This window comes from Phoca vitulina, unplaced genomic scaffold (assembly GCF_004348235.1).
Source record: "Phoca vitulina isolate PV1807 unplaced genomic scaffold, GSC_HSeal_1.0 scaffold52, whole genome shotgun sequence".
Classification (NCBI taxonomy): Eukaryota; Metazoa; Chordata; class Mammalia; order Carnivora; family Phocidae; genus Phoca; species Phoca vitulina.
In genome coordinates this window covers 10525918-10548490 of record NW_022589755.1, presented here as the reverse complement: position 1 = coordinate 10548490, position 22573 = coordinate 10525918, and the positions used below count along the sequence as shown (strand labels likewise).

Below are 22573 nucleotides of genomic sequence, written 5' to 3'. Positions count from 1 at the left end.
ACCCAGGAATAGATAAACCAGCAGGGGCTATGGTAGGTGGGTTTTATAGGGACAAGAAAGTACAGTGACCCTTGGCTCCCGAAGGAAGATGTGATTAGCTTGTCTGAATAATTTCACAAGCTGGCAGGGAGGTAAAGCCTGTTAGGTTGAGGACTGAGTGGGGTGCAGCTGGTCCAGTTGGTAGGGTGAATTTTGTCGGGTCTTAAGTTACAAAGGTGATCAAGGGGCAACATGGGAGAGGTTCACGCCATTGAGAAAGAAGGTTTTTAACACTTAATGGTTCCCCCAGAATCGAGAGGCATAGCCTGCTATACAGGACCACATGAAGCCTATCACACGCAGGGTTGGGAAGCAGAGAGAGGAACTGGGGTATGCCTTTATGACTAGAGTGGCAGGAAGTAACTAGGTGGATACACCTGTATTGGGTCCTGGTGAAAAGAGGCAGGTTGGGGTCAGTGGTCAGGGGAATTATGGCTCTTGAGTGCTCTCAGGAAGCTGGCTTTGGTTGACAGACTGGCTTTGTGATTGAGCAGACTCATGGAGAGGTTGGAATAATAGATGTCAAAGAGTCAGTAATTGAATCGAAAACCCTGGTTCATATGCAGAGGAAGTAGCTGGGTGGGGAGCCTTTCAACCCCAGGGTCAAGGCCGTATCTGGAGAGAGCAGAGGAACTCATGGCTAGGCCTTTGGGCCTGTGTGGCTCAACCATGTTCAGGCAGCACGTGGAATTTCAGGCCTTACAATAATGATGAGCACAAGCGTTGACAACCACTGAGTATAGGACAAGGGCTTGGGCCTGGGCGCCATATTGCCTAGGTTCATTAGTGCCTGGTGCAGTGTCCTGACTGGACAATGAGATTGTGGCCAGGGGCAGCGGGAGGGGTGTAGAAATGCACATGTCAGCCACCCACCTCCACAGACCGGATTTGATTAGTTGTGGATGAGGTCTGAAACCGCCCCTCCCCCCTTTTTTTTAAAGTTCCCTTGTGAGTCTAATGTGCTGTCCGAGTTGAGAACTACGGTCCTAGTAGATAAGGCTCTGGGTGAAAATCTTGACTTTTCTATTGGCGACCGGTTGATCATGAACCGAGCTACTTCTCTGTGCTCCATTTTCTTTACCTGTAAAATGGGGATGATTGTTGTCTCAGTCTCTAGACTTGTGAAGATCAAGTAAGATAGCACATGTACAACATTCATGGAAATGGTGCCATGGTAGGTACTAAGTCAGTTGTTACAACTGTCAGCTGCTGGAACTATTAATGGAAGTATTTTCTGAATGGCCTGGGTTTCCTTGTGGGTCAAATTAGGTGCTTAGAGTTGCTCTTGGTATTCTTGCTGATCCTAACAAACCTTGATTCTAATACCATTTTTAGAACCAGAGAGAAAGAGAAGATTGCAATGTATTTACTTTCTCTAACTTCTTTGTTCTGTTGTGGGTAGAAGAGTTGAAGGTGAAAACCTCAAGTCTTTAGTCCGTCTGAGAATACCTGGAGAGTTGTTTTGCCTGATGCTACTCACATAGTGACCCAGAAACCAACAGTGTCAGCATCATCTGGGATATTGTTAAAAATGTAGATTCTTAGTCTCCATCCTTGATGTTCTGATTTAGAATTTCTGGGGGTGAGACACAGGTGTCTACCTTTCCAGGGTCCCCAGTTGATTCATGGAACATTAAAATTTGAGAAGCACTGGTAGAACAGACTTGTGGCTTTTTAACAAAAGATACTTTCTGTTTCTCTCTGGCTGAATTCCACATCCTTCCAATACCAGATATCTGCATGACGTGCTCTCCCTTGGTTCAGGTCTCTGGTCAAATGTGGGAGAAGCCTCCATGACAAAAACTTATTCTGCAACAGCCACTCCTTCCATTTCTTCTTATCTCTTTACCCTGCCTTATTGTTCTTTCTTTCTTTCTTTCTTTTTTTTTTAGAGAGAGAGCGAGCTCAGGAGCGGAGGGGCAGAGGGAAAGGGAGAGAGAGAAACCCAGGCAGGCTCTATGCCCAGTGCAGAGCCCAACATGGGGCTTGATCTCATGACCCTGAGATCATGAGCTGAAATCAAGAGTCGGATGCTTAACCGACTGAGCCACCCAGGTGTCCTGACCCTGCCTTCTTGTTCTTGAAAGTACCTCTCCCTGTATTATCCGTTTGCTATTGTCCTTGTCCCCGTTATACTATCAGCCGCATGAGATCATGGTCCTAGCTGCTTCATTCACTGCCGTGTCTTTCATGTCTCGGATCCTTGGCTGGCATATAGAGTAGGCTCCCAATAATTACATGTTGAGCAGATGATTCAGGAGTTAAACAATAAAGCTCTGATCTGTATCTGTCAGCTGTTCGTTACAGCAGTCATTCTGCAGGTCTTTGCTGATTCCTACCAAGTGCTCGCAGAAATTGTCCTCTTTTGTCTTGCTGCTTTTTAAATTTTTTTCTTTTTCACTACATTTTTGCCATTTTAATTACAATATGTCTTGGTGTGGATCTGCTTTTGTTGATTTTGTTGGGGGTTCTCTGTGCTTCCTAGATCTAGATACTGTTTCCTTCACAGATTAGGGAAGTTTTCAGCTATTATTTCTCAAGATAACTTTTCTGCCCCCTTTTCTCTCTCTTCTTCTTCTGGGATCCCTATACTATGAATGTTACTGTGTTTGATGGAGTCACTGAATTCCCTGTCTGTTCTTGTTTTGCAGAATTCTTTTTTTCTCTCTTTTGTCCAGCTTGATTACTTTCCATTACTGTGTCTTCTAGGTCATTAATTCATTTCCCTGCTTCTTCGAGCCTGCTGTTCATTCCATTGAGTGTGTTTCTCATGTTGTTTATTGAGCCCTTTATCTCTGTTATTCTTTTATTTCTGTGTTAGTGGCCTTACTGATGTCCTCCACTCTTTTCTCAGGTCCAGCGAGTATCTTTGTGGCCATTACTTTAAATTCCCAACCAGGCATGTTAGTTAGATCTATTTCACTGAGATCTCTGGCCGTGGCCTTGTCCTGTTCTTTCATTTGGGACAGATTCGTCCGTCTTCTCATTTTGTCTAAGTCTGTGCCTGCTTCTCTGTGTTTGGAAAGTCAGCAACATCTCCTTTTCTGACGGTAACGGCCTTGTGAAGAGGTCCTGTGGTGTCCTGCCGTGTAGTGTCCTCTGTCCCCCAGTGCGTGGTGCTTCAGGGAGTGTCTCCTGTGTGTGCTGTGTGTGCTCTGCTTGGTGTCAGCAGCTGTCAGTGCCTCGCTGGTTCCTACGGGTGGCTCTGCGTGTGCTGAGGGGGGGGGAGGGCGACGGCTATGGCAGTGACTCTTTCCGAGCCCATGGCCTCGGGGATTCGTTTCCCCCCTGTGTTCCCTGTGTGCTAATCTGTCTCTCACACTTCTCCACAACCATGGCTCCCTCTTCCCCACTGAGGCCACGATCTGTTTCTCTCCGAAACCGAATCTCCACACTTCCTGACTTCATCAGGGGGGGGTCTCTTCTCTACCTTTACTTGTGGAGTTTGAGCTGTTCGACAGGTTGGGTTCAGGTTGATTTCTGGGGTATTTAGGATGATTTCATAGTTACCCAGTTGTATTCGTGGGAGGAGGCGAGCTTAGGGTCCTCCTACTCTTGCCACTATCTTCCCCTGTCTCCAAGAAGGAAGTGATTCTTTTTTTTTTTTTAATTTTTTTATTGTTATGTTAATCCCCATACATTACATCATTAGTTTTAGATATAGTGTTCCATGATTCATTGTTTGTGCATAACACCCAGTGCTCCATGCAGAACGTGCCCTCTTTAATACCCATCACCAGGCTAACCCATCCTCCCACCCCCCTCCCCTCTAGAACCCTCAGTTTGTTTTTCAGAGTCCATTGTCTCTCATGGTTCTTCTCCCCCTCCGATTTCCCCCCCTTCATTCTTCCCCTCCTGCTACATTCTTCTTCTTCTTTTTTTCTTTCTTAACATATATTGCATTATTTGTTTCAGAGGTACAGATCTGAGATTCAACAGTCTTGCACAATTCACAGCGCTTACCAGAACACATACCCTCCCCAGTGTCCATCACCCAGTCACCCCATCCCTCCCACCCCACCCCCCACTCCAGCAACCCTCAGTTTGTTTCCTGAGATTAAGAATTCCTCATATCAGTGAGGTCATATGATACATGTCTTTCTCTGTTTGACTTATTTCGCTCAGCATAATACCCTCCAGTTCCATCCACGTCGTTGCAAATGGCAAGATCTTATTGAAGGAAGTGATTCTTGATGTCACCCTCCTAACAGTCCTCTCTGACCCCAGCCACTTCCCCCTCAAATCTCTCTGCTGAGAGAGTAATCTGTTTCCAAGACAAAAGGGATCTTCTCGCCCTCCCTTCCTCAAGGCCTTTGCTGCTTTCCTGTTGACTTGCAGATAAAACTGGGACTCACGTCACCATAGGTTGAATCCTGCCCACCTGCTTATCGGTTGCTGCCTCTTATTTGTATTCACTCCCATCATGGCATTTATTCTCTTGAGGTTTTCCTGTGATTCTGCTTCTCTTGGACTAGTAGAACTCAGTCATCCCCCACAGTTCAGCAAAAGCCATGTTTATGTAGAACCTACTCTGTGGGCCTTGGGGGACCCAGAGGACGACCCTGTACCCTACTCTGCCAGGTAGCAATGTGTAATCACCAGACTGTGAGCAAGTTGGGACTGGGTAATTGTATCTCTCTTTTTTAAATTTTATTTATTTATTTGAGAGAGAGAGCATGAGAGAGCATGAACAGGGTGAGGGGCAGAGAGGGAGAAGCAGACTTCCTGCTGAGCAGGGAGCCCGATGCAGGGCTTGATCCCAGGACCCTGGGATCATGACCTGAGCCGAAGGCAGACACTTAACCTACTGAGCCACCCAGGTGCCCCAATTGTATCTCTCTTAGTGAGTTTTCCATAAGTGTTCAATGAATTAATAAACTCATTTATTTAATGAAGAATTTATAAATTAGCCTGTCTAATGCTAATTATGTAGGCAGTGAGCTAGTTGTTATTCTGAATATTTTGATGGACACATTGTGTGGATTTTGTAACAGGAGTCCATGTAGGCACTGAGTTTGAAAAGCAGAAATCACCTTCCTAAGATGGTAGTTTTAAAAATCCAGAGGCTCTTCTCTCTCTTCTCCTCCCTCTGCCCCTCCACCCGCTCATGCTCTCTCTCTAAAATAAATAAGTAAAATCTTTAAAAAAGAAAAGGGGGCACCTGGGTGGCTCAGTCGGTTAAGTGTCCAGTTCTTGATTATGGCTCAGGTCATGATCTCGGGGTCCTGGGATTGAGCCCTGCATTGGGCTTGGCGTGTAGTCTGCTTGGGATTCTCTCTCTCCCTCTCCCTCTGTACCTCCTCCCACTTGTGCTCTCTATCTCTCTCTAAAATAAATAAATAAAATCTTAGAAAAAAAAATCCAGAGGCTCTTTTCCTCCCAAAGATGACCTTGATCTTGCAAATATTGTGAAAGACTTGGAGAAAAAACTTGGAAATAAAACCCCTGCTCTCCAAATCCTTCCAGTTGGGATCAGCCTCAAAATTTTACAATTCAGGGGTGCCTGGTGGCTCAGTCGGTTAACTGTTCAACTCTTAATTTCTGCTCAGGTCATGATCTCAGGGTTGTGGGGTGAACCCCACGTCAAGCTCCATGCTGAGTGTGGAGCCTGCTTAAGATTCTCTCCCTCTCTCTTCCTCCCTCTCAAAAGAAAATTTTTTTTTACAACTCAAGGAAATCTTAGACCAACTAGTCTGCTCTTTCCATATGCCTCTGCCTGTCTCCCTGATGGTATGTTCATTCATCAAGACATTGACACTGACTGTTCAGTGTCTCCTGAGCAGTTTCTGTTACAAGCACTGTTTCAGGTGCTTGAGATATAAAGCTGAGTAGGTATTAATTACAAGATCGGTTTACCAATTATCCCCTTTCCCCCAGAGGTGACGGAAAGTCCTCCCTGCAGAACACTCTTACTGAGCAGAAGTTGTTGGACAAACAGAGTCAGAACAAAGTGAATCACAGATCCCAAAAGCGTATTTCTTCCAAGATTGGGAAGTTTTCCATTGCCCTTTTCCATACTAGGGTTCTTGTATCTGAAGATGGAGGAATAACTAATAGTAATTAACTAATAAGTAATAAATTAACCAAGTTAACCATCTCTTAACCTGAGTATTGTATGTTCAGTTTCCACCCTCCTCAGAATCAGAATCCTACCGAGAGCGATAAGGAAAACTTGTATTCAGGCCACCAGTGTGGTTGGGCAGGTCGTTCACTGCCCAGGGGCGCTCAGCTGGAAGGGGCTTGGTCTCGGGAATCTAACCCACGCTCTGCATGCAGCTGCCCCGAGGAAGGGGTTCCTTGGCTGTTCCATGTAAAGCAGCCATACGAGAAACTTGTATTGAATGTTTAAGCCGCAAGACGCTGTTCCGAATGTCTGACGTATAGTCACTTAGACCCACTACCCTTCCCCTGAGGTTGGTAATATTATTGTTGACATTATTATTATCTCCAATTTTAGCTTGGGCTTTGAGACACAAAGTGATAGCAAGTTGGGGATGCAGTATTCACATACTGGTGGTCTGATTCCAGAGCCTACACCCTTCACTGCGTTGTTCTCTTCTCCCTCAAGCACATCCTTTGGCTTCAGAGTCCTCTCCCTGTTTCCATGTCTGTCATCCCTAGCTCTCAGCTCTTGTTTCTCTTTCTGTGAGACCTTGGAGTCCCATGTGCGTATTTTTGTCTTCAGAAGTAGCAGAGAGGCAAGATCTAGAATACCAGTTCTGGTGTGAGCTGGAGTCCAGTTCTGCCCGTGTGTCTTGACCTCATCAAGCCTCAGCTTCCTCGTCTGTTAAATAGAAGCCACAGTCCTCATCATCACTGATTGAGAACTTCCTAAAATGCCAGGTACAGTGCCAGGGGAATTGCGTGGATTAACTCATTTATTCCCGCACAATAATCCTCTGACTGAAATTCCATTTTTATCTCCTTGTTATAGCTGAGGACGGGCACAGAGGTGTAGGCGATTGGACCGAAGTCACACTAGTGTGACATAGCTTCGTCACAGGTATGTAGACGGTACCTTCACGAAACTGTGTGCCAGGTGCTTCATAAGGTCCCCAACATGTGCTTGGTGCTCAGTTAATGCCACCCATTGCTGTTTTTGTTGTTTTTAATCATTTGCCACGATTATTGTACCTCGTTAGTTTGAATGACATAATGACAGTGGTTACCTAACTTATGGGTAAATAAATCTTGCAGTCACAGGTTTTTATTAATTTTTCTTCATCTTCATGATGGAGTCTTTTCAAGGCCCTGCTGTTAACAAGAGTAAATTTGGCAACGTCTCATATCTTTAAAAAAACAGTCATCTGTAAAAAAAAAAAACAAAATAAAAAAGCCCACAGTTTTCCATATAGTCAAATTCACAGAGAGAAAGTAGAGTAGTGGTTACTAGGGGCCGAGGGGCGGGCTGGTGGGGAGCTGTTGTTTTATGGGTACAAGAGTTTTAGTTGAGGATGGTGAAAAAGTTCTGGAAATGGGTGGTGGTGATGATTGCACAGCAGTAGGAATGCACTTAAACTGTATGCTTAAAAATGGTTAAAAGGGTAAATTTTTTTTTTAAAGATTTTATTTATTTGACAGAGAGATAATGAGAGCAGGAACACAATTGGGGGAGTGGGAGAGGGAGAAGCAGGCTTCCTGCCGATCAGGGAGCCCAATGTGGGGGCTCGATCCCAGGACCCTGGGATCACGACCCGAGCTGAAGGCAGATGCTTAACGACTGAGCCACCCAGGTGCCCCTAAAAGGGTAAATTTTATGTTATGTTCATTTTACACAGGAAAACAAGTCATCCATGTAATCTCACACGTTATTGCAAAGATATCCCATTAAGTATGACAGACCATGAGAGAATAATATATTTCAGAGGTTAAAGGGGATTTTCATGTGACAGAGTGACATCCTCTAAAGGCTCCGTTGATAGAAACCATTTATGAGGACAGGTTTTACATTAGTGAATATTACCTGCTCTTCTACAGCTACTAAGAAATAAGATACCCTGAAAGTGTTCCGTGTGCTTGCACCTGCTGATTTAATTCTTAAAACAATCCTATGAAATAGGCACTGTTAATCCCTCCATTTTTACAGATTAAAGAATTGAGGCACAGAGACATTAATAATTTGTCGAAGATTTCACAGCTGATAAGTAGCAGTACCATAGACCTAAAACATTTGGCCCCAGCAATTACTCTCTCAACCTGGATGCTTTACTCTCGATGTCCACGCTCCCTAGAATCAGATTCATACCCTAAAAGCTATAAGGAGAACTTGTGTTAGGGGCACCGTGTGTGGTTGAGCAGGTTGTTCATTGTGCAGGGGCTCTCGGCTGAAGGAGTCAGTGGTTTCAGGAATCCAGCTCACACTCTGCTCATCAAGCCCCCTGAGGAAGGGACACCATTTCTATTTGATGTAAAGCGTGAAATACGGGTAGTGATGTTAGCCATATGGGTTAAGGACAGTCTTGGCCAGACTCCGATGGCTTTTTTTTCTCCTTCCCCTTTTGTGCCTTCTCAGGACTCAGCCCTTTCTTAGAAGCACGAGGATAAAATGACCAAGTTCAAGGTGAGTTGGGCTTCCTTTCTAGATTTTAAACCATTGTCTCATTTCTCAGTGATTAGATGCTTTCTTGAAACAATTAAACAGAATAGCAGGCATTTCAAAACCTCTTCTGTGCCAGAGGATCACTGCTTTTTATTTTAGTGTAGTTTAATTTTTGTTGTTTTAATTTACCCTTTTATAATTTCAAAAATAAAATAGAAAAGTCAATAGCAGTGAACCCCCCCCCACTTTACTACTATTTTCCTTATAAAAACTGTTTTCATTTCCCCATGGTTTTTTCCTCATATGCATTCATAACTGTATATTTGTAATCGTTACATAGTTAAAATTTTCAAATTATGCCTTTTCTTTCTTTTTTTTTTTAAGATTTTATTTATTTATTTGATAGAAAGACACAGTGAGAGAGGGAACACAAGCAGGGGGAGTGGGAGAGGGAGAAGCAGGCTTCCCACTGTGCAGGGAGCCTGATGCGGGGCTCGATCCCAGGACCCTGGGATCATGACCTGAGCCGAAGGCAGACACTTAACGACTGAGCCACCCAGGCACCCCTCAAATTATGCCTTTTCTAATTAATTGATATTATATTCTGTACATTTTTTTTTTTTTTAATATTTTATTTATTTATTTGACAGAGAGAGACACAGAGAGAGAGGGAACACAAGCAGGGGGAGTAGGAGAGGGAGAAGCAGGCCTCCCGCTGAGCAGGGAGCCCGATGCGGGCTCGATCCCAGGACCCTGAGATCATGACCTGAGCCGAAGGCAGACGCTTAACGACTGAGCCACCCAGGCGCCCATATTCTGTACATTTTTAATGGCTGCATCATATTTCCTTAAATTGATGTACTCTGTGTTTGTCTCACAACTTTTGTCCCATTCATGGACATTTAGGTTGTTTAGAATTTTTTTTTTAAGATTTTATTTATTTGAGACAGAACGAGCAGGGAGAGGGACAGAGAGAGAGGGAGAAGCAGGCTCTCTGCTGAGCAGGGAGCCCAGTGCGGGCTTGATCCCAGGACCCTGGAATCATGACCTGAGCCGAAGGCAGACGCTTAACCGACTGAGCCACCCAAGCGTCCCTAGAATTTTTATTATGTTAAAGAACACTGTTGTGATGAGCACCGGGTATTATATGGAAGTGTTGAACCACTAAACCGTACACCTGAAACTAATATTACACTGTATATTAACTAACTGGAATTTAAATAAAAGCTTAAAAAAAAAATAAGACCAGGAAAGTGAAATTATAATAAATTCTGATTTTGATATACTTAAAAAAAAAAGAATATTGCACTAACAGTTTTCCTAACATAACCACTTTCCTCAAAAAGGAATTTGGAGGAGTTTGCTCTTCTTTGTTCTTAATGTTTTAGGAATCTAAATTGAAAAAGTATACTTGATAGGCAGTACCTTGGGGATTTTGTACATAGAACACTCTGATGTGGCCTAGTGCAGCCGGCTATAACTGATGCATCACACAGAGAAAGTATTCTTCCATATTTTCCCGTAAGAAAACTAGATTCCTTTTTTTTTTTTTTTTAAGATTTATTTAGGGTGCCTGGGTGGCTCAGATGGTTAAGCGTCTGCCTTCGGCTCAGGTCAAGATCCCAGGGTCCTGGGATTGAGTCCTGCATTGGGCTCCCTGCTCCTTGGGAGCCTGCTTCTCCCTCTGCCTCTCTCTCTCTCTCTCTCTGTCTCTCATGAATAAATAAATAAAATCTTAAAAAAAAAAAAAAAAGATTTATTTATTTATTTTAGAGAGAAAATGAGCTGGAGGGGCAGAGGGAGAGGAAAAGAGAATCTCAAGCAGACTCTTCACTGAGCAGGGAGCCCGACGAGGGGCTAGATCTCATGACTGTGAGATCACCACGAGCCGAAATGAAGAGTCGGATGCTTAACCAATTGCGCCACCCGGGCACCCCCAAAGCTAGATTCTTTCTAACTTGTGTCTGAGTCCTATCATGTGCATGTGTTATTTACTGATTTATATGTGTATATTTTAAATATTTATTTGAGAGAGAGAACAAGAGGGAGAGAGCGAGAGAGCCAGCATGAGGGGCAGAGGGAGAGGGAGAAGTAGACTCCCCACCGAGCAGGGAGCCTGATGCGGGGTTCCATCCCAGGACCCTGAGATCATGACTTAAGCTGAAGGCAGATGCTTAACCAACGAAGCCATCCAGGTGCCCTGATTTTATATTTTTTGTTTACATATTGATTTATTTTTATCAAAGTAATAGTGTTCTTAAATTTAAAAGTCTAGTAGTACAGGAAGACCTACTGATGCTTTTCTTTTTCTTTTTTTTTTTTTTTTTAAAGATTTTATTTATTTATTTGAGAGAGAGAATGAGACAGAGAGAGCATGAGAGGGTCAGAGGGAGAAGCAGACTCCCTGCCGAGCAGGGAGCCTGATGTGGGACTCGATCCCGGGACTCCAGGATCATGACCTGAGCCGAAGGCAGTCGCTCAACCAACTGAGCCACCCAGGCGCCCAGACCTACTGATGCTTTTCTTACTGCATTTAGTTTCCGACCAACCTTAAGAGGCAGTACTTGGTCGCCTCTGCATGTTAATTCCAAAGAAACAGGATTGTAGAATTTTAGAAAACTCTTTAGGTTCACACAGGAAACCAAAGGTCCAACTGATCCAAAAAGACTCCTAGGAGTTTTACTTGGATAAAGAGGGAGGCAAGGGAAAATAATTCTTCTCAGGGCCTTAGCCCTTTCTGTGTGTGCTTAGTTGCTGTCGTTCGCGGAAGACACCACATATAATACTGTCTCTTCTTGGTCACTCTTTGGTGGCTCCTTCTTTAGGATCTCTGTTGCTCATTCAGGGCACCTGGATGTGCAGGGCTCCTGCAACGAACACACAGTTTCCATATGAAAAAGTTAAGACTGTACTGTACACCAGCGATTCTTAATCACGGGTAATTTTTGCCCCCAGGCAATGTCTGGAAACATTTCTGGTGTCAGAACTTGAGGGAGGCTTCAGCATCTGGTGCATAGAAGCCAGGGCTGCTGCTAAACATCCTACATTGCAGGGGACAGCCCCCCCCCCAACAAACAGTTATCTGGCCCAAAATGTGAGTGGTGTCAGGGTTGAGAAACCATGCCGTACACAAAGCTATACAAGAACAATAGCAAAATGTGGGTGATGATACTTATGTATGTTTAAAAAAAAAGAAAAAGCTTAAAGTCTCTAATAGAAATTTTACAGAGTGATAAAATAAAACCCAATTGGAATATGAGCAAAGAACATTGACTGGCAGGGTACTAAAGAAGAAATAAAGATAGCCAGTAAATATATGAAAATGTGATAGTTTAATTACCAAATAAGTATAAAATGAAAAATAAGTTGTTTTTTACTGATCAGATTCCATAGGACTTAAAAACATTGGTTATATTCAGTGTTGTGTGTGGTGTGGAGAATCAGGGCTACTTATATTCTCTCAGGGGAGGGGTGAAATACAGAAAAAGTTGAAAAGGAAACCTGCCATCCTACATAGTAATTTTGAAGTGGCATATCCTCGATATTACAATTTTTCCTTCTTAGAACTTATTCTAAGAAAATAATTAAGACAGGAGGCTAATATTTATTTAAAAGTTGTTCTTGGGCGCCTGGGTGGCTCAGTTGGTTGAGCGACGGCCTTCGGCTCAGGTCATGATCCTGGAGTCCCGGGTTCAATTCCTGCATTGGGCTCCCTGCTTAGCGGGAAGTCTGCTTCTCCCTCTGACCCTTCCCCCTCTCATGCTCTCTCTCTCTCTCTCTCTCATTCTTTTTCTCTCAAATAAATAAAAAATCTTAAAAATTGACTTTGGTCTCTTAGAATCTGAAGCTACTTCCTACACATCCCTTCCAGTTTTCTCAGTGCTCTTTCTCCCAGCAGCCATTGGGCTCAAGATTGAGGTTGTGTGTGCTTGGTGTTGTAGGAGGCTGTGACGTTCAGGGACGTGGCGGTGGTCTTCACGGAGGAGGAGCTGGGGCTGCTGGACCCCGCCCAGAGGAAGCTGTATGGAGACGTGATGCTGGAGAACTTCAGGAACCTGCTCTCTGTAGGTGAGCACAGGCGCCCTGTGGACTTCAGCCCCCTGCAGTGTTTATTTTATCCTTGGATGTGTGGAGCTTTGGAGCTCTTGAACTGGATGGCATTTTTCTGGTCTTTTGCCTCTGGTCAAAATATGTTTTGTAAATGAGCCGTAAATTGACTCGATGACTGCTGTGTATACATTTTTGGCTTTTCTCAAGTTGTGGTCATCTCTGATTAGTGGGTCATGACACACATTTAGGGCATTGTACCAGCGTTTTTTTTTTTTTTATTTTATTTGAGAGAGAGAGAGTGCACGTGTGCATGTGCAAATGAGGAAAGAGGCAGAGGGAGAGGGAATGAGAGAATCCCAAGCAGGCTCCATGCTGCCTGACGCAGGGCTCAGTCTCACGACCCTGAGATCATGACCCGACCCAAAATCAAGAGTAGGATGCTTAATTGATTGAGCTACCCAGGCACCCCTGGTACCAGCATATTTTATTTATTTTTTTTAAATTTTTTAAAAATATATTTATTTATTTATTTGTCAGAGAGAGAGAGAACACAAGCAGGGGAAACAGCAGGCAGAGGGAGAAGCAGGCTCCCCGCTGAGCAAAGAGTCCAATATGGGACTCGATCCCAGGACTCTGGGATCATGACCTGAGCCGAAGGCAGATGTTTAACTGACTGAGCCACCCAGGCGCCCCGGTACCAGCATTTTTAATGAAATAAAATAGGGTAGAAAATAATCAGAGCTGGGGCGCCTGGGTGGCTCAGTCGTTAAGCATCTGCCTTTGGCTCAGGTCATGATCCCAGCGTCCTAGGATTGAGCCCCACATCGGGCTCTCTGCTCCACAGGAAGCCTGCTTCTCCCTCTCCCACTACCCTATTTGTGTTCCTGCTCTCGCTATCTCTCTGTCAAATAAATAAATAAAAAATCTTAAAAAAAAAAAAGAAAATAATCAGAGCCTTTGGCAATAACTGCACATTGCAGCAAAAACTACAGCCTGTTGCTGAAAATCATGTGAGAAATGGTAGAAAGAGTCTGAAGAAAACAGACCTTTTTTCCCAGTAATTTACACTGAATGCCTACATATCCTGGATTTTTGCATCAAACGTAGTCTTCTGATGGGTCATAATTAACAGTTTGGAAATCACTAATTTTGATGTCCTACAGATGATATGGCGAGAACCACATTTTTAGTAGTTTAGTAATTTTAGTAATTTTTAGTAATTCTAAATGTTTGTCCTTGCCTTTTGACAGGGCATCAACCCTTCACCCCAGATGTAATACTCCAGTTTGAGAGGGGAGAAAAGCTTCGGATGATAAAGACAGCAACCCAGGGCCACTGTGCCTCAGGTGAAAGCTGTGCGGCTGAGTCGGCCATGCTTCCTGTCGGCCTCCACAGCAGTGCCTCGCCTCTGAATTCTGCGGCAGTTTCTCACGCTCTCCCTCCCCTCCTTTGCTCTTTTGCAGTCGTTCTCCACTCGAAGTGATTGTTCTGTATGTCTGTCAACTCCTGTCCTCTGCTTGAATCTCTGGTAGCTTCTTATCTGATTCAGAGTAAAAGCCAAGTACTTAAAGTGGCTTTTGGTGCCCCAGCTGCCTGCTCCTTGCTCTTCCCCCATCCTTCCGCACATGTGACCTATCACTTGCCCCCATGTCAGTCTGTCCCGTCCAGTTTTGCCGCTCTGCTCTGCCACCCGTGGCCCTGCCTCATCACCCTCTCTCTATTTGTTCTTCCTTCTGTCAGGAGTGCCCTTTCTCTCTGTCATCCTCTTGGCCCTTCCCTTCCTTCACGTAGGTCTCTTCTCAAATCATAACATCATAAGAAAGACCTCCCATGACCACCCTGTTCATGACCCCTTCTTCTTCCCCCGTTCTCCTTTCCCTTTTCACCTGTCCGATTTGGTGTCTAGGCATTCATCACCACTCACCATATTAACATATTTTTGTTTATCTCACTGTATTCCTGCTAGAATATAATTATCAGGAGGGAAGAAATTCTGTTTTCTTTATTGCTATATCTTCAGTGTATAAACAGACTTGGCAGAGGACAGATGTGCTATAAATACTTGTTGGATGAATGAATGAGATAATAATGGTTTACATGGACTTTTTTTCATTAGTTGTGGACATACTAAATGGGTGATAAACAGAAACGTGTGATGAAGGCATAGTCCAGAACAGCACCCCCTATCCATGATTATCTAATCTAATCCTAATTTATCAGGTGCTTTTTTGGATACAAGTAGATATGTATCCGTTAAACCACATCTAGAGGTGCTTGGGTGGCTCAGTCGGTTAAGCATCCGACTCCTGATTTCGGCTCAGGTCATCATCTCAGGGTTGTGAGATCAAGCCCAACATCAGACTCCTCGCTGAGCATGGAGCCTACTCATGATTCTCCCTCTTGCTCTCCCCCCCCCCCCCCCCGCTGGCTCTCTCGAGCATTCTCTCTCTCTCTTAAAAAAAACAAACAATCCCCCACATTTAATGAAAGCTTGACTTTGCACTTGCAACCAAGTTGAACATCCTTTTCCCTCTGTGGCTTTTCTGCAGTCTTTAGTAGTGAATCATACGGTCTTGACTTTTAGAATGACTTTTTAGAATGAAGATTCTGATGGCCACTTTTTTAGGCAGGTCTCCTATTAAAGAAAATAAATACACTTTATCAAGAAAGAAAAATTCTCAGGTAATAGCTGGCTTTCCTGTTAGTCTTTCCCTTCGAAGATTTTCCTCATGGCAGCCACCCCCCTCTTCCAAAGAGTTACAGAAAACAGTATCACCTACCGTCATCTGTGTGTGTGTGTATGGTTCTAGCAAGTATTTTATCCAGAGAAACCTTTACTTCCAAAGCACCTCTAATATTGTCCTGTTAATGCTTGTCATAAGCCACTAAATTTATTTCAGACTCATGGAGTACCAACCTGTAACGGAAAACTGGTGTTGTCCATACAAGAACATGTTTCTGTATCCATCAGTTTGACAGCCTGCTTTCAGAGACATTATTCCTGAGGCTCTAAATATTGACTCCTATGTGAAAAAGAAAAAATTTTACACAGGAAGAGAGTACAAAAATTTCAGAAGTAATCAATCCTAGGCCCCATGGCTACTTTTATGCCTTATTTTTTTTTTCCCTTTTTTCCTTTCAAGTGATTCTTGCCATGATTTTGTGATCAGCATAATTTTCTTATCAGCAACATCCACTTAGGTTAGCCCAACATCTGGTGAAGCCTTTCAACTTCCCAGCAAAATTGCTGTTTCCAGTCCCTTACCTATTCTAGATAACTTACTTGGAAAAGCTCTTTTACTCTTGTAACATAGTTTAAACTCTCACAAGGAAGTCAAACGGGGACTTCTTTATCCTTTCAACATGTATTTATTGGACACTGTCACACAGTGTTCTGGGAGCGATGATAAAGCAGTGAATGATATAAATGCTTGGCCTTGTGGATACTGCATTCAGGTGGGAGAAGACAAAACAAAAAAATAAATGACATAAACATACATAGTTTGTTAGATGTAATACGTGCTGTGTGAAAACAAAACAGGGTAAGGCGAATGCCAGGCAGATGGCCAGGAGTGTCGAGGGATAGGGAGAATTTACTGCTGGATATTGGATAGGAAAAGAGGTCTCACTGATAAGGTTTTATTTGAAGAGGGGTCTGAAAAGAAGTAGGTAGCAAGCTGTGGAACAGAGTTCCAAGGAGAACGTAACTCTTCCTGACCAGTATTGATTTTGAGAATCTGTACCATGCCCTGTTCATTTCCTCCTCACAAGTTCTTGCTCTGGTATAAAAGATTAGCTTCTGATTTGTCACTCTTTTTTTTTTTTCCCCTGGAGGATATAGGAACTTTATTGCTATGAGTTTTTGATATGATGTATGGTACTGTAAACCTCTTCCCGCATTGCCGTCCTGAAGAATATTTCCCAGCAGGAGGCGAAAGACCACTCTCTGCTTATACCCTGAACTTCAGGCACTTACTTGATAGGTTCTCCCAAACATGTCTTTCCAACCAACCCAGTGCTTCAGGGCTTATAACATGGAATAAACTTCCAGTGAAATCATTTCAAACAAAGGTTTTCAACATTGCCTGAGGACATCTTCTGATAATCTGTCTATAAGGGTCTTACTAGACATGTTGAGCCTTTGGTCAGATGTGTGTGCAATAGGCAGAATTATGTGGAAACTATTTATCAGACATATGCTATAGCAAAAACAAGGCTTTTAGTAAGGTGCAGCTTCATCTTTGTAAAGCCTCCCTAGGAACTATTTTTCTTGATCTACAGCCACCAAATTTCTAACCTGTTTCTCACGTGTAAAACTTAGTATGATTCTTTTTTATTTTATTTTATTTATTTAATTGACAGAGACACAGCGAGAGAGGGAACACAAGCAGGGGGAGTGGGAGAGGGAGAAGCAGGCTTCCTGCAGAGCAGGGAGCCCGATGCAGGGCTCGATCCCAGGACCCTGGGATCATGACCTGAGCAGAAGGCAGACGTGTAATGACTGAGCCACCCAGGTGCCCCTAAAACTTAGTATGATTCTAAATGGACCTAGGTTTATAGCCTTGACATCTCCGAACAAAGTGTTTATATGCCTCATCTCTAAATTCTCTTTATTCTTATAGGAGACAAGAATCTAAATGACCTGGAGACTCTTCAGGAAATTGGATTAAAGTACCTGCCACATGAAGAGCTGTTCTGCTCGCAAATCTGGCAACAGGTTACAAAGGAGTTAACCCAGTACCAAGATTCCATGGTCAATATTCAAGGAACTGGCTCCCAGTTGGAAAAACGAGGTGATGCACTCTATAAAGATGAAGAGTTTGGTAAAGGCTTTACTCAGAGTTCACATCTTCAGGTTCACCACAGAGACCACACGGGAGGAAAACCCTACCAGGGGGAGGAGCGTGAGAAAGGTTTCATTCAGCGCTGTCATCTTCAAACTAACCGGACAGCCCATGTAGGAGAGAAGCCCTATAAATGTGAAAAATGTGAAAACACCTTCCGTCGACTGTCAAGCCTTCAAGCCCATCAGAGAGTCCATAGCAGAGAGAAATCATACAAGTATGATACGTCATGTAAGGGTTTCAGACAGAGGTCTTATCTTCGCCATCATCAGAGAGTTCCCCCTGGAGAGAATCCACACAAATTCGAGGAATGTGGGAGGAATGTTGGGAAAAGCTCACATTGTCAAGCTCCTCTGATAGTCCACACATTAGAGAAACCTTATAAATGTGAGGAGTGTGGGCTGAGCTTCAGTCAGAGCTCGTATCTTCAAGTGCACCAGAGAGTCCACATGGGAAAGAAACCTTATAGATGTGAAGAGTGTGGGAAGGGCTTCAGTTGGCGTTCGCGACTACAGGCTCATCAGCGAATCCACACTGGAGAGAAACCATACAAATGTGAGGCATGTGGCAAGGGCTTTAGTTACAGCTCGCACCTTAACATTCATTGTAGAATCCATACAGGAGAGAAACCCTATAAATGTGAAGAGTGTGGGAAAGGCTTCAGTGTAGGTTCACACCTTCAGGCCCATCAGGTAAGCCACACTGGAGAAAAACCTTACAAATGTGAGGAATGTGGGAAGGGCTTCTGTCGGGCCTCAAATCTTCTGGACCATCAGAGAGGCCACACTGGTGAGAAACCATATCAGTGTGATGCATGTGGAAAGGGCTTCAGTCGTAGCTCAGATTTTAACATTCATTTCAGAGTCCATACAGGAGAGAAACCCTATAAATGTGAGGAATGTGGGAAAGGCTTCAGTCAGGCCTCAAATCTTCTGGCCCATCAAAGAGGCCACACTGGAGAAAAACCATACAAATGTGGTACATGTGGGAAGGGCTTCAGCCGGAGTTCAGATCTTAACGTTCATTGTAGAATCCACACCGGAGAGAAACCCTATAAATGTGAGAAGTGTGGTAAGGCCTTCAGCCAGTTCTCGAGTCTTCAGGTGCATCAAAGAGTCCACACAGGAGAGAAACCATATCAGTGTGCAGAGTGTGGGAAGGGCTTCAGTGTGGGTTCACAGCTTCAAGCCCACCAGAGGTGCCATACTGGGGAGAAACCATACCAATGTGAGGAGTGTGGGAAAGGATTCTGTCGGGCGTCAAATTTTCTGGCTCATCGTGGAGTCCACACAGGAGAGAAGCCATACCGGTGTGATGTGTGTGGTAAACGCTTCAGACAGAGATCCTATCTTCAAGCCCACCAGAGGGTCCACACCGGAGAGAAACCGTACAAATGTGAGGAGTGTGGTAAGGTCTTCAGTTGGAGCTCATACCTTCAAGCCCATCAGAGAGTTCACACTGGAGAAAAACCATATAAATGTGAGGAGTGTGGGAAGGGCTTCAGTTGGAGCTCAAGTCTTATAATTCATCAGCGAGTGCATGCTGATGATGAGGGTGATAAGGACTTGCCCTCCCCGGAGAATTCACACAGGAAAGAAGCTCCATAAAATTATATGTTTTAATACCTCAAATGGGTGCTGAAATAGTCTAATAATCAGACCTTTCCTAGAAGACAAAGCATTTATTTATAAAAGAGTATTTAGCCAGGGCTTGACATGTCACAGTGGTTGGGTGACCACACAGCAGAGAAGCCTCATGAGAATGGCGACATAAGGACTTCATTCAGAACCTTGACATTTAGCAAATACTACACAGAGGAGAGGCTTAGGAAGGATGAATCTGATCTGAAGTTAACCGAAGGGCTGAGATGGAAGTGCCAGAATCTTTTCCACTAGAATATAAACTCCAAGAGAGTAGGGATTTGTTGACTGCCAAATCTATTCAGTCTGCTCAGTGCCTCACACATGGTAGGTGTTCAGTAATGTTAAATGAGTGAAAGGGAGAACAGTCATATATGAAATTTTTATTCAGTTCTTCTCTAAAAATTTCTATGAAATGTACTTAGAAGAGGAATTCTGTAAGGCTTGGAGGACATTTAAGTTAAGACACATGGGCTCATTTTCCCAACCCTGCAGGTCCTGTGAACTAGTGTTTATCAACTTGCCAGTAGGTCCAAAATCACTTCAGTGGGTTGTGACCAGCATTTTTGTATGCTAATAGTTTATTGAGGTATAATTTGCATGCAGCAACATGCATAAATCTCAAGTTTACAGCTTTATGAATTTTGACAAATGTATACACTTAGGTAATCATCACCAAAATCAATGTATACAATATTTCTATTAAACCAGAATGTTTCCTTGTGTACATTTCTAGTCATTCCCACCTCCAGTGGCAACAAGTATGATTGCTATACCTCACATTAGTTAAGTCTGTTCTTTGATTCAATGTGTGTTCTCTTTTATGTCTGGATTCTCTTGATCAAATTATGATCATTTTAGTAGATTGAGAGAAAGTAAGATTGACAAAATTCAGTGTCCATTTGTGATAAAAATTCCTCAGTGAGATGAAAGGCATCTATGAAAATTCTACAAGCTAACATTCTTTGTAAAATTATTATTAAGGAATAGTTTGTATACAGTAAAATCGACTCTTCGATGTATCATTCTGTGTTTTGGTAAATGCTTTCTATTGTATTACCACCACCGTAATCAAGACGTTTAACACTTCCAAGACCCCCTGCCCTGAAATTCCTTGGACTTTTGTAGTCAACCACTCTCCCTGTCACCTCTCCCTGCCTTTGGCAGCCATCTGCCTGTTTTCTGTCTGCATAGTTTACTTTTTCTGGAATGTCCTAAAATGGAGTCATACAGTATATAATCTTTCAAGTCTGGCTTCTTTCACTTTATGCTTCTGAGATTCATCAATCCTGATGTGTGGAACAGTAGTCATTCCTTCTATTGCTGAGTGGTATTCTGGTGTATGGATGTATCATGTTTGGTTTATCCATTTATGAATTCAAGGATATTTGAGTTTCCAGTTGTTAGTGATTATGAAGAAAACAGGGATAAATATTTGCAAAGAGGTCTGTGTGTCAACACAGGTTTTCTTTGTGTTAGTAAATACTTAAGAGTGGAATTGTATAGTATGTTTAACTGTATGGAAAGCTAACAACTCTAAAATGGATATACCAGTTTGCATTCCCACCATCAATGCATGTCAGGGTTTTGTTTTGTTTTTACCATTTCAGTAGGTTTATAGTGGCATCTCACTTTGATTTTAATTTGCATTTCCCTAATGACTATGTTGGGCATCTTTTATATCTGAATGTATCCTGTATGTATATCTATTTTCTTTGGGGAACTGTTTTTTTGTTCTTGATTTTTGAGAGTTTATGTGTTCTGGACATATGTCCTTTGTCAGTTACATGTTTTGCAAATATTTTATCTCTGTGTGTTTTGTGTTTTTATTCTGTTATCAGTATTTTTCACAGAGCAGGAATTGTGTTTTTGATGAAGTTCAGTTTTCTTCTTCCATGGATTGTGCTTTTGGTTTCAAATCTAAGAACTCTGACCAATCCAAGGTCACAAAGATTTTTCTCCTCCTTTTTTATCTAAAAGTTTTATGAAATGGTTTTACATTTAGGTCTATGATCCATGTGAGTTCATCTTTATAAAGTGTGAGGTCAAGGGCCATATTTTTTGGCCTGTGAACATCTGATTAACTATCCTTTTAATTTCTGTTCGCCCTTGTGGAAAATCTATTGATCAGACACGCGTGGGTCTATTTCTGGCCTCTGCTTGGTTCCATCAGTCTATGTGTCTATCATTTTGCCAATATGTAGCCTTATATAATAAGTCTTGAAATGAGATAGTATGAGTCTTCCAACTCCATTCTTTTTCTTTTTTAAACATTTTATTTATTTATTTGAGAGATACACAGCGAGAGAGGGAACACAAGCAGGGGGAGTGGGAGAGGGAGAAGCAGGCTTCCCGCTGAGTAGGGAGCCCGATGTGGGGCTGGATCCCAGGACCCTGGGATCATGACCTGAGCCAAAGGCAGATGCCTAACGACTGATCCACCCAGGCACCCCTCCATTCTTCTTTTTCAAAATATTTTGGCTATTTTAATTAGTTTACTTTTACATAATTTTTAGAATAAGTTTTGTGATTTTTAAAAATAAACTCATTGCTGGAAATTTTGTTGGAATTGCATTGAATATATATAGATGACTTTAGGTAGACTTAGCATCTTAGCAATCTTGAATATTCTAAGCCACAGACACAAAATATCTGCCTATTTGTTTAGGACCCCTCTAATTTCTTTAATAAGTAATTTGGGTTTTCAGCACATAGATTCTGCACATATTTTATTAGATTTATATCTAAGTACTCTGTGTTTTTTGGTGCTAAACTAAATGGTACTATTTTCAAATTTCAATTTCCAATTGTTTATTGCTAGTATATAAAAATGCAGTTGATTGTTCTATGTATCTTATAATTTTGCCAAACTTGCATATTAGTTAAAGTTGCCATTCTGTATAGATTCCTTGGGATTTTCTGTGTAGATAATCATGTCATCTGCAAAAAGCTTTATTTTTCCATGCCAATTGATGTACATGTTACAGCAACTTCACTGTGATGTAAGGAAGCACCCCCACCAACGTTAGATTTGGGTGACAAAACTCATGACGGTAGTCGTTTGGGATGATCAAAGGTAGAGGGGATAGCTGTCCAGGAGAAGGCCCAGAACAGAAAGAATGGTCAGTGTTCAGGTATTTTATACAGTGGAAGTCCTCCCTGAACAAGTTTAAAAAATGGTGGGAGGTTGCACTTTGGGAGTAGTAGGTGAAACTTACCAGAATTGTGAAGGAGGCAGTGGACATGGGCAGGAGATGAAGCTTGTAAGTTGCTGACACTAAATCACATGTCCAAGTTTCTTTCCTATGGTCTTCACAATTCACTCCCGACATTTGGATTAGCATGGCAACCTCCAGGTATCCCTGTAAATAAACTGGCATTTGAGAGGGCACATTTGCAAAGTTGACCTACAATAATTAGGTCAATAATTATTATGAAAGCTTTATGAAAGATAATGTGGG

At 42.8% G+C, this 22573-nt stretch overlaps 1 protein-coding gene across 9 annotated transcripts in view; it reads left to right on the top strand.

The window, feature by feature from the left end:
- Window positions 1-21419, top strand: part of ZNF45 (zinc finger protein 45) — a 56980-nt gene extending 35561 nt beyond the window's left edge. For all 9 annotated transcript variants that reach the window (XM_032388703.1, XM_032388708.1, XM_032388706.1 and 6 more), the window contains 6 exons: window positions 6725-6882; window positions 6974-7042; window positions 8552-8599; window positions 12520-12646; window positions 13879-13974; window positions 17251-21419. In XM_032388703.1, the coding sequence (XP_032244594.1) occupies window positions 8585-8599; window positions 12520-12646; window positions 13879-13974; window positions 17251-19079 (2067 nt within the window). In that variant the 5' untranslated portion in view covers window positions 6725-6882; window positions 6974-7042; window positions 8552-8584 and the 3' untranslated portion in view covers window positions 19080-21419. The remainder of the gene's footprint in view (window positions 1-6724; window positions 6883-6973; window positions 7043-8551; window positions 8600-12519; window positions 12647-13878; window positions 13975-17250) is intronic.
- The last annotated feature ends 1154 nt before the right edge of the window (window positions 21420-22573 follow it).